Source organism: Carassius auratus, chromosome 36 (assembly GCF_003368295.1).
Source record: "Carassius auratus strain Wakin chromosome 36, ASM336829v1, whole genome shotgun sequence".
NCBI classification, from domain to species: Eukaryota; Metazoa; Chordata; class Actinopteri; order Cypriniformes; family Cyprinidae; genus Carassius; species Carassius auratus.
Window position 1 is genome coordinate 14,370,956 of NC_039278.1, and position 12,316 is coordinate 14,383,271.

General features: G+C 35.8%; 2 protein-coding genes across 3 annotated transcripts; both read left to right on the forward strand.

Annotated features, from left to right (window-relative positions):
• Positions 1 to 783: 783 nt before the first annotated feature.
• Positions 784 to 4,637, forward strand: LOC113055704 (probable G-protein coupled receptor). Its single transcript, XM_026222096.1, has 2 exons — positions 784 to 1,042; positions 2,904 to 4,637. Exon 2 carries the CDS (start codon positions 3,006 to 3,008, stop codon positions 4,311 to 4,313), a length of 1,308 nt encoding a protein of 435 aa, XP_026077881.1. The 5' UTR covers positions 784 to 1,042; positions 2,904 to 3,005; the 3' UTR covers positions 4,314 to 4,637.
• A 2,131-nt stretch (positions 4,638 to 6,768) lies between these two features.
• Positions 6,769 to 12,039, forward strand: LOC113055361 (caveolin-2-like). Of its 2 annotated transcripts, XR_003277521.1 has the most exons (4): positions 6,769 to 7,141; positions 8,841 to 9,028; positions 9,377 to 9,891; positions 10,005 to 12,039. XR_003277521.1 is itself a non-coding variant. In XM_026221624.1 (3 exons), exons 1-3 carry the CDS (start codon positions 6,923 to 6,925, stop codon positions 9,525 to 9,527), a joined length of 558 nt encoding a protein of 185 aa, XP_026077409.1. In that variant the 5' UTR covers positions 6,769 to 6,922; the 3' UTR covers positions 9,528 to 9,926. The 2 variants fall into 2 exon arrangements, 1 of the variants encoding a protein (XP_026077409.1); XM_026221624.1 differs by lacking the exon at positions 10,005 to 12,039 and having other exon boundaries at positions 9,377 to 9,926.
• The last annotated feature ends 277 nt before the right edge of the window (positions 12,040 to 12,316 follow it).

Genomic DNA, 12,316 nt, shown 5'->3' on the forward strand with positions numbered 1-12,316 from the left:
ATAACAAATACAAACAATAATAATACAATACTACTACTAATATATTATTGATAGAATAATATATACAAATATCCAATAAAACACATCAATTATGCATACTACTACTACTACTACTACTACTTATAATAATCATATATTACAGATAAATAAAAATCAATAAACAGAATATATACATATATACAGACATGCAATGAAAACATTAAGTATAGCATTATTATTATTATTATTATTATTATTAAGTAAATAGATAAAATACATACTTTTACAGGCATGCAATAAAAGGATAATTAAGTAAAACATTATTGTTGTTGTTATTTTAAACAAAATAGCACATACAAACATATACAATAAAAACTTAAGTATACTGCTATGATATTAATGCTATAATAATGATATTATAAACAAATTAATAATAATAATAATAATAATAAAGAAATTAAAAATGCAGACATAAATACAAACATAATAAAAACTCATCATAGTTAAATATCATAAATAAAATAGACACATTCACTATGTACTATTAGTATAAGTGTAGTACTATTACTCCTGAGTCTATTATTGTTATTAATATTAAATATAAATGATGTAACTAATATTCAATTTATTTTTGTTTGTATTTTATTGCATATGTTCGTGCCTATGTTTTGTTTTATTTATATTATTTTATTTTACTGCTAGAATTTAAACATAGTGTGAGTGCCTGTTACTACTGTGCTCTCGCTCTCTCTCTCTCTCTCTCTCTCTCTCTCTCTCTCTCTCTCTCTCTCTCTCTCTGCAGCTCTCTGGCTCCGTCCTCAGTGAGAGGGACTTGACACAGTGTAATGACTCTGTCTCCTAATGGACTGACCTGCCTCTGTAATGGCTTCCACTTGTCTTAAGTGCAAAGACTGTGGAGCCAAACACAACTCCATCAGGCACCACAGACAGAGTGAGTGCTGGATAAACTTCACCGGCTCCACACGACTGATGGACACATCCTGGATTTTGAACATTTTGAACATTAAACGATGCTTGACTAGACATAGTTGACAAAAATCAGGTGAGGTTTTTTTCTTGTCTTATTTTAAGTTTTATATTAATTTGTTCTAAGTTTCAAAGAATCAAAATGTCTTTGGAATAATATGTTATATTTTACTGTGTTTTTTTTTTTTTTTTGCTTTAAAATATTTAGTTTATTACTCTGAAAATTCAAGAGCTTTCCAATATTTTTTGTCCAAAGTGTTTAAGTTTCAAACTGTTTCCCAGTAACATATTGCATAATTAACCATATATGCTGGAGAACTACAGCAATATTTTAATGGTGTATAATTAAATTACACAAAACGCTGTTTTAAACTACAAACAATGTAACTCTTTAGTTAACGTTTCGGTTTTCTTTTATTATAATCTATTTCTGTGTGTATTTATGTAAAGTTTACAGAACATAATAAAATCAGGACAACTCTTTTATAATCCAAATTCAAAAAGCTGCACATCTGTGTATTAGATGAGCAGACAGTCTGGGTGGAGCAGAGAGATTACTGGCAGAAAAACATGCCACCGGATTAAAAGTGGAAGTGACTGATTTACCAGAGCTGTGTCTGAATCAGGGGCTGGGGACTAGAGATGCTATTTGTTGTTTTTCCATAATTTCATCCAGTTTTCACCCAGAAACCACCTGTGGAGTATTTTTTTGCTCTAAAAAATGGAGGTAGTGAAAGGTCAAGGCATTACCAATCCATCATGATCCTGAACTGATTAACCTAAAACAAGCTGGAACATTCTGTGCAGCCATAATGATGGTGATACAATACAGCCGCTGTGCATTTTCATGCCAAATTACTCTGTATTCATTTTCTAGCCTCTATGGATATATACTGATAAACGGTGACTATAGACGACTAGAGATTATGATTATTGGCATTGTGAAATGAAATGACTTCATAATAAATCTTGGCTGATCAGTTTGAAAAGATTTTCAAACACAATGGAATTACTGACACTATGAAAATACAGTAAAATTACAGTGAATTCTTGCTTTCTTTACAACCTAAACTTTAAAAAAAAAACTTTCAGCATTGAATTTGTATTTCCAGCACCATTACTCCAGTCTTCAGTGTCACATGATCCTTCAGAAATCATTCTAATATGCTGATTTGCAGGTGACCGCTTACACTAACACTAATGCCAGAGAAACCCTAACAGCTTCAGACAAACAAGTGAGCTTATTATACTCTGCTTCAAAAGGTTAGAGCACCATGAATTATTCAGACAGATCAAGTCTCCCTCGCTTTCTCAGTGCTAAGCCACATGTCCACGAGACAATCACAACAATGCACTGGACATGTTATGCTAATAGGCTGGTGATTTAGAAATGTTGCTAAAACCTTTATTATTATTATAATTTTTTGCATATGATGGCATGGTAATATCATGTGTTTGGACACCGGCATTATGATAATACTATGGTATTTCTTTAAGTATGCAGATGCTGTGCCATCTTACACATCAGTAAACCATGCTGTATTGTATATTGTATTCTATAAGGGCCTGGACATAAGCAAAAACATACATAGATTATTTTTTGAAAGACCAAACGTGGACAAAATAAATAAAGTCCCTCACACTATCATAATTAGTATTTTTTTACATGAATATAATTTATGCTTAAAATAAAATTAATATTAATAGAGTATATATTTTAATTAATTATTTTATTATAATTTTTCATTATAGTATTATTTTTTTTACAATAACACAGTATATAATTATGATATTAAAAAGCTTATTATCTCTAAAAAGAACTGTAAATACATGCAAATAAGCTAAAATTGCTTAATGCACCTTTAAATTTAACAACTTGTTGTCCGGCATGTGTTCTGCTGCAATATACTCATTTTTGTATATTATATTTTCAGCAGTGCTGACCTTTGACCTTCAGCCAATGAGTGCCCATTTCTGACTGGTGGAAGATGGAGAAGTCTGCGTTTCTGCTTTGCGTTTGGAGCACCACACTGTAAACAATGGAGGCGTCTGTATTCCCTCCAACAGCAGAGCTTAACGAAACTGAACTAAATGAGACATTGAGTCATGGCCACCCAATGCTTCTGGCTCGCAGCATGCAGTTAGGGAGCATGTCCAATCCGCAATCGCGTTTACGAGACATGTCGGGCCTCGTGTTCATGGTGACTCTTAATGCAGTAGCGCTGTTGGCCAACAGCGGAGTGCTTGCTGTGGTGGTGAAAGTGCCACATCTCCGCAAGTTCAGTTTGGTGTGTCACCTCTGCATCGTGGATTTGCTGTGTGCCACTTTGCTAATGCCGCTCGGCATCATCTGCAACTCACCCTTTTTCGCTGGCATCGTCTTTTCTGTACTCGAATGCAGGGTGTACATATTCCTCAATGCCTTTCTCATATCTGCCTCTATCTTTACTGTTACTGTGATTAGCATCGAACGCTACTTCTACATTGTGCATCCCATGAGGTACGAGGCTAAAATGACACCTTGGTTATCCGTAGCCATGATGGGATTTGTCTGGGTGGCGTCTACTTTGCTAGGACTTGCTACCGTCTTCGGATGGCCCAGTTATGGAAGTAGGAGATCTATTGCCGCCACCCATTGCTCTCTTCATTGGAGCCATAGTGGACAGCGGAGAGTATTTGCTATTTTATTCTGTATGGTTTGCTTTTGCATCCCAGCTGCTATTATTATTGCCATCTATGGGAATGTCTATAAAGTCGCCCACACGGCTGCGCGAGAAAGAGAGCCGATCCCGAGCTGGACAAGGGAGATCAGTTATCCAAAGCATCGGTCTGATTCCGTTAGCAGCCACACCACGATCATCACCACCAGCACAAGCGTCCGCAGAAATCAGGTCCCTCACAGGAAAAGGAGACTGGTTGGTGGGAAAGCAGCTCTGACTTTAGCCATCATCGTGGGTCAGTTCCTGCTCTGCTGGCTGCCTTACTTTGCCTTCCACCTGCATTTGGCGCTGGGATTCTCCCGTGGTACCTCTGAAGAAGCCGAAGGACCGGTCACATGGCTGGCGTATTCGACGTTCGCAGTAAACCCATTTTTTTATGGTCTGCTCAACCGTCAGATCAGGGAGGAGTCGTGTAAGATGCTCTTGTGTTGCCGATCAACCGGCAGACTTGTGCAGCCCTCAGCGTCAGGCCACGAACGTTCAGGACATCAGGACTTTTTTCATTTTTTGTGCAGGAGTGGTGACAGGGACGACGTTAGATGCAGCTACCACATGGCTGCACCGAGGAGCACACTGGACCAGACTAGTTTTAGGATACCGGGGCAAATACCTGAAGAGATCACCTAAACTATTCATGAGATTTTGTGGGATGGAGGATTGGAGAGGATTAATCATTCATTTTTTGTAATAGAGTTGATTTTTTTATTGTAAATTATTGTTTTAGCACTTTATAAGCGTCGCTTTAAAGATGGCATCTTAATCCCCATCTATTTTCTTAATGCATGTTAATGATATTATTGTGAAAGATTCTTCCAACATTTCCAGGGCTCATCAATGTCTTTCATTGTCATGTACAACTGGGATTCCTGCATTGTTTATTTCACACGTACATATTCATGCAAGCTAATTAGTATATGCCACTCAACAATGAAGTACAATAAAGGATGAGCCACATCACTGTCACTTTAATTTTGCATATTTACTGAGTCTCCATATTCATTGCATTTCTCCTGTTGGAATTTTGGCTCTGCGTGTCTATGAAAATCCTGTGACTTAGGCCAAATACATACGGTTATATAATATAGTAAATCTGCCAGAGGACAGCTGTTTCACATTTAAACATATTTAAACAGGCAAAGATGATTTTCTGAATTCTGTGCATTTCAGATACTGTCAGTCTAAATCGGTCAACTGAAAGCTGGTTTCCTGCAATTATGTCTTCATAATATTTCTGGACATGTTTTTAATTCTAATGAGGAGATTTGAATGCAGATTAGACTTAACGGATAAAGCAAATTTAACTAGGGCGGCTGCAAAAAGAACATTTCTGAAAGGCATTGGTCCAACCTCATGATACACGAGACAACCACTGTGGGCAAAGGTGAACTGGAAAAAAAATGGCACAAACTGTGAGATTAAACAGTGACGAGGATTAATAAGAGAGCATTCCAGAATAAAACACCACGATGCATCTGACCGTGATAAAATAGATGATGAAACAGCTGGATTTTTTTTTTATTTTCTTTCATTGAAGGAGGAACTTTTGAGCTCTTCTGACTTAAAGATCGGTAAACAAGCACCTAGAAACCAACCACAACAAACTAAAAACACACTAAAACCATTTTCATCTCACTTAAAGTTTTTTTTTATTCGTTTTTTTTTTTAATTGCCTGTAGCGCATTTATTCATGTTTATTTTAGTTTCACTTGTAGTTATTTTAGCAGGCTACATCAAGTTAAACTAAATTAAAATTAAAATGTTGATTTGGAAACTGGAAAGAATTTTGTATAGGCTATGTCTCTGAGTTAAAGGTGTTATCTGTGAGCATTATCATACAAGTAGACATGAGATATGTCTATCAGTGTGATATTGCATTCATACAAGAGTTCGACGGCATGAGTGTGTAAATACATAAGAAAAACAAAGTGTCTTTAAAAACTCTCTTTTGTGAAGAACTGCTTCCTTCTGCCACAGATTCAAAATCTCAGTTTGAAAGTGTAACAGCTGAGCCCAAGCCTACGTCACTAATTAGAAAACGTCACTTTAGAACTAGTAACAAAGGAACATTGAGTTCCTTCATTGAAAGCTTATTGTATTACTGTATAAAAAGTTCATTGTATTATGTAGAGTATTATGAGAGAGACTGACTGAGCGAGGGATTACCTGCATCTGATGCAGCTCAAGCTCATATTCACAATAAAACATTAGTTAGAGTTTCCGATGAGGACATGTGTTGAGGACAGCTCTGCTCAGTACATTTGTTAACTGGGTCTTACAAGCTGTTCTTAAAAGTAAAAAATATAAATTTCAGAATAAAAGTCTTTACCGTTGACTCATAAAACAGTCTTGTGTGGCCATCTAATGGTGTAAAATGTAACTAAAATCACCATCACGAACACACAGTTCCCCAACACTACTATTATTATGTGTTTTTTTTTTAATAATAAACAACAGCCATCTTAAAAGTTGCTAGACAATTCAGTCAGAATCACAGAGGCAATATTCTAATATACATCATTAAAATTAAATAAAATATAACGTGATGTGATTTTGCCATCAGCCAAAACTATTTGCTCTGGAACAAATAATAGATTAATGAGATCAAAGACTGACTTTTTAATCAAATGTTACGGAAGAGAAAGTCTTTTCAAATACTTATATCTGCTGAAAGTTTACTTTGCAGCTTTTAAGTTATAGATGGCCTTAAGGGTATCAGATATATAGCAAGAAACAAAAGTCAGTCAGTTTGTTTCCATTAATGTTTTAATATTTTGCACATCCTCATTCACAAATAATGTCCATAAACAATAAAAAAGTTTAATTTTATAATCTTTTAGCAAAATTTGCAAACAAATACTACACACTGATCAAACAAAATCTCAATCAGTGCTCAAAATTAATGCTTCCATTCGATTATATATTTCATCTTGCTCTTGATCCGCTGGTTCTTTTAAGAGCTATTCTAAACTTACCAGAGATCTGCATTGCACTGGTCACTAATGGGATATTTATAGCAGATGCATCAGTGGGGGCTGGTATCTTCCCATAGGGGACTGTTTGGGAATGCCTGTTAGGGCACGGTCACTTTCCTAATATATCTCATATCCCTGATTCAGATTCAAGACAGCACTCCAGCTCTCAGTTCACTGTGTATATGTGTAAGAGTGTGTGAAACAGTTTATTCATGTTTTGATGCTGTTGGTGAGCCGCTTTATGACCTTACGACATTCATATTGATGACGGGCACCATGATGCGGAGTATGGACGCAAGGGAAACTGAGATTGACCTGAGGGATGCAGGGGATGGAGAGGATGATGAGGGACAACAGACGTGGAAGACGCAGCTGGAAACAGTCCTGGAGGAAGAGGAAGAAGAAGATGTGATTTCTACACAGAGTGACACCAGGCCTCTGATCAATGAACGGGACCCAAGACAAATAAATGAGTGTCTTAAGGTAATCTCTTTTTGGCCACCTACAGTTCTTCACTGTAGCATTATAGAGTGTGTAGAATGTCACTTTTGATTGGGAAAGTGACTGATGTGGAAAAGTTATTCAAGGGCCAGGAAAATATTAAACCACTATTGATTCTAATGTAGACTACTGCCTCAAAACCTCCAACCCATCAAGTTTATGCTTAAAACAAGATAAATATCTGTCAGTCGGGGTATTAAAAATATATAATTCAAATGGAAAACAAAGACTTGTTCTTACCCCATTGACAGATATTGGTTTAAGCATAAAATCATATAATTGTGACTGATTAAAAGTAACCTATTGACAAATATTAAGTATAAACACTTGAAATATCTTCCCCTCAAAACAAGACTTAATATCTTAAGTCATTCTCATTCTCAAATAAATCTCTCCTGATTGAAGAATTTGTAGATATCTGTAAATATGTATATAATTCAATTTAAAAATATATATTTTTTTGCAATACTTGATTTTGCTCAATCATATTTTCAAAACCTTTGCATTTTATGACATTTTTGGTAGGTTAATTAGGTTGAATTAGATTCCACTTTGTTGAATCCACTCTAATCCAAAGTAAGGAACATTGTTCTGACATTGTAGACAAGCACAGCTGGTAGCAGGAGATGGATTAGAAGAACATGTGTGAATATCTCCAATGATGTGGACAATAATAGCAACCACTTCTTAAATGAGCTGACCAGACAAATTACACAGCTGTCAAAGACTAGCAGTAGCCACTGCAGCATTGTCTATGTTATGAACTGTTGCTAATACTATTGCAGTTTTCAGTTTAAAATACTGTACTGAAGAGGTTAAGATACATATCGAATGCTGTGAAGCAGCCTACCACAGATGGAGACAGTCCATTTATTTAGAAATGAACATATTCACTCAATACTGCTGCTGTAGCCTTTCATTTAAAAAGCTAATCAGTTTAGCTCATTTGTTTTAGAACATGCATGTGTGTTAGCTAAATTTAATATGAGTGTTGTGATTTAATGTATTAGCCTAGTCGAGCTCAGCTTAGCCAATGTTAGATTAGCCAGCTATATTTAAATGTCAAATAAGGTCTAAAATGTAAAATCAAGATTCTTGATATTTCAAGATCAAGATTCTTGATATTTCAAGATCAAGATTTATTAATATTTTTGTTTTCATGGTATGAAAGATTTTTAACTTGGACAATACTAGCTTAGCCAGCTTAGTTTTCCACATTCATGTTAAAGCTAATGTATTCTTAAGCTTTAACCTTACATTCATACATTTAAATGTAAAATCTAATCTAAATCATGATTTATGACTATTGTTGTCAAGTACATTGGTAAGTTGGTAAAAGATTAGCTTAGCCAGTATTAACGTGGCCAGTATTGCCCTTCCATATTCATGTAGCTAATTGTATCCATACATTTAAATGTAAAAATCATGCCTAAAATGTAAACATTTTATCTAATTCATGATTTATGACTCTTGTTGTCAGGTTCATTGGTGATGTTAATGAAAATTATCTTTGCCAACATTAGCATCAACAGCTTAATCGTTCCCTGTTCATTAAAAAGGTACTTTAAGTGTTTACACTGACTAAAATAGTAGCCTGGGGGCATTTTTCAAGATAGCTGTATTTATTTTAAAGCAGATGAGGGCAGGAGATGCTACTTTTCTGAATGTTCTGTTCTGACAGGTTAGTTTTGAAGATGTGATAGCAGAGCCAGTCTCGGTGCGCAGTGGGGATCGGGTGTGGATCTGGAGTCACGCTCTTTTCGAGGTGTCCAAGGTCTGGTTTTATCGTATAATCACTGCTCTGCTGGCTGTTCCAGTGTCCCTCCTCGCTGGGATTCTCTTCGCCGTCCTGAGCTTTGTTCACATCTGGTATGAGTAGATCCTCTGATTCGATCCCAAGACCTTGGAATTTTAAGTCATGTTGAAAAAACCAGCATATGCTGGTTAGTTATGTTTTGAAGCTGGAATGCATATTTGAGCAGGTTCTTTGCTGACCATGCGCTGGTCCTGAACTGGTCCGACCAGCACATGACCAACATTAACCAGCAAAGAATCATCACAAACCAGTTCAAACCAGCATCCCAGCTTCAAAACATACCTAACCAGCATATGCTGTAAAAAAAAAAAAAAAAAAAAAAAAAAAAGACGTATCAAATTTTTAAAAAAGAAGAAAAAAAAAGGAGAAATGCTAAACTTTCACCTTTTTCTTTGTTTCAGGTTCTTTATGCCATGTGTGCAGGTTGTCTTGATTAACACTGGGTGGTTGCAAACTTTATGGAGCAGTGTTTTAGACATAATCATCCTACCCATCTTCCAAAGCGTAGCCAAGTGCTGCAGTGGGATTAGTGTCGTTCTCACGCGGGAATGATAGACATGCGCGGGAATCTGCTGAATCAATTCAAATGGATATTCACAGTGAACTTTTGGGCAGATGTCTGGCCATCTGACTCCTGGTGCATGTCAAGGGGGACCATGCCCAAATGTCAAGCGTGATGAATGTTAACTCGCTGCCAAAGACTGAGAGGAAGTGGATATTTGAAAATGCATGATGTTTGCTTATGTATGAATGTAATTTGAAGGGATAGTTCCACCAAAAATGATGTTGAAAACCCATGTTTTTATTTTCTTCATCTGTGGAACACAAATATGGACTACTTTAACAGTGCTTTATATATCACCTTTTATGTTCTAAGAGAAAAAAAAACGTCTTACAGTTTTGCAGTGACATGAGGGTGAGTAAATTATGAAAGAGTTTTCAATTCTCAAAGAACTAAACCTGTGTGTTTTGTACAGACTTTATCAATGATTTATTTTTGTCAAATAATTTCTCAATTTCCCACTGAAGGTGCCATAAAATGTCTGCAGCTGGTTGGGGTCAAGCTATCCTGCCTTATGGCAATTGATTATGGTAAAATTATGTTGCTATAACATCTGTTGTGTGTTTTGATGACCTGTTTTGCATTGCATTGAGGACACATTGTGTGTTCTTTGAAGTATTCTCCAAGCCCTTTCATTTGTAAAATAACTAGTCGTTCCTGACTATCCAATTGAATGCCTCACTCTTCATATGCATATATGAAGCCACCAAAATGATAGAAACAACTGATTCAGTAATATAACGCCCTCTACTGTAAACGATCAATCTGCCAGTCCTTTTAACCTGATTATCTCTATTCTAGCTAGTGTTGAGATCATGTCTCCATGCCATGTGCTTCCCATCTTAAAGTGACATTTAAAAAAATATGCAAAATCTCTCAAGGTCTTAAAGTGACAGTTCACCAAAAAAAATTAACTCTGTCATCATTTAAATGATTTTCAGAATTTTCATTTTTGGGAGAACTATCCCTTTAACTCAGATAAAAAAGACTCAGGGTACAGCATCATTGATCTATAAATAATGGCAATCATATGGGTGTGTCTGTAACTTAGCAAAAGGAAACACAAACATGGCTGGACTCATCCTGTGAGAATGTGTAGATGCTAAAAACAGTCTGACATACCAGTATGTTTCAATGGATAACTAAATGTTGCATTTAACAAAAAGTAAGAAAGCAGATTTTGCCACCATGTACAGAACATCAACCTTTATTTTTATATAAGGAATCCATCAATAGAAAAAAACAAAGAGATAAGTGAAGGTTTTCATTAAAGGGAGATGCTTGAGAGTGACTGGATGTACAAATGGTCGATGGACCAACTAAAAGCGCAAGTGCATAGAAGTGTGTAACATTTCACAGTCTGATCCAGTACACGTAAAAACTTCTCATTATACAAAACTCAACCATAATTCACATTTTTGTGATCAATTCTTATATGTTACCTTTAATTAAATAAAGAAATGAAGTGGAATGAAATGTCTTAACAAATCATATACACAATGAAAAGTTGTTCCTCATAAATACAGAAAACACTTTTACACCTTTTGGCCCGGTGAGATGGTTTTAAACTCAAATTCCCAATATCGGTATGTTTTACATGGCAGTACTAGAAAACTAAAACAACTGTTCAGTCTATACGAGAACTGAAATAAAGGAAAACCGATAAACATGACTTCAGGGGAAGTCAGAAACCATGTGTTGAAACTTGAACCATAAAGGACTGACTGAAACATGTGGAGGAAAGGGTGGTTTATGCCACCTGAATCATGTGGCCCACTGTGTCCTCTTCAGACTGATCCTGCTCAGATTTCTGTGAGGAAAAAAGAAGATAGATAAAGATGATGAAAATTGCATCAAGACGACATTCTTTGGGAGGGTGACTGGAGTTGAACTCTTACCTGTTTGAACCATGAGAGTTTTCTGATCAATGTTTCTGATATATAAAATATTAGTGATTGACTCAACTTCAATTTCAAACCATCTATGCGATTTAAATATATGACATTTTATATTGAAGACTTATAATACAAAAATTAATATTTAACCCTTGTGCTGTGCTGAAAATCCTTCACCTAATTTGGTGTTCCCAAAAGTGGTGGCTTTAATATCTTATAAAACTCTCATTATACTTTATTACCACCAATATGTTTTCTTTTATTCATTGAGTACTTTGACCAATCAGTTTCAAAAACAACAAAAGGTTTATTTGCATAAAAAGGGCATATATATATATATATATGTCATTAAGTAACAAACATGAATACTAACAAAAGCCCACATACAGCCTGCTGTAATAAACATAAAATGGCAAAAGCAACAACAAAGCCACAGCTCTGGGCAAAGTGAGAAGAGCGTTAAAGGGCTGGTTAGTTATGTTTTGAAGCTGGAATGCATATTTGAGCAGGTTCTTTGCTGACCATGCGCTGGTCCTGAACTGGTCCGACCAGCACATGACCAACATTAACCAGCAAAGAATCATCACAAACCAGTTCAAACCAGCATCCCAGCTTCAAAACATACCTAACCAGCATATGCTGTAAAAAAAAAAAAAAAAAAAAAAAAAAAAGACGTATCAAATTTTTAAAAAAGAAGAAAAAAAAAAAGGAGAAATGCTAAACTTTCACCTTTTTCTTTGTTTCAGGTTCTTTATGCCATGTGTGCAGGTTGTCTTGATTAACACTGGGTGGTTGCAAACTTTATGGAGCAGTGTTTTAGACATAATCATCCTACCCATCTTCCAAAGCGTAGCCAAGTGCTGCAGTGGGATTAGTGTCGTTCT

Excerpts from the sequence above, each read along its gene's own strand:
- LOC113055704 (XM_026222096.1), top strand. The coding sequence starts at position 3,006 with ATGGAGGCGTCTGTATTCCCTCCAACAGCAGAGCTTAACGAAACTGAA.
- LOC113055361 (XM_026221624.1), top strand. The coding sequence starts at position 6,923 with ATGACGGGCACCATGATGCGGAGTATGGACGCAAGGGAAACTGAGATT. Across the intron at positions 7,142-8,840 it reads AAATAAATGAGTGTCTTAAG|GTTAGTTTTGAAGATGTGAT; the intron begins GTAATCTCTTTT and ends CTGTTCTGACAG. Across the intron at positions 9,029-9,376 it reads CTGAGCTTTGTTCACATCTG|GTTCTTTATGCCATGTGTGC; the intron begins GTATGAGTAGAT and ends TCTTTGTTTCAG.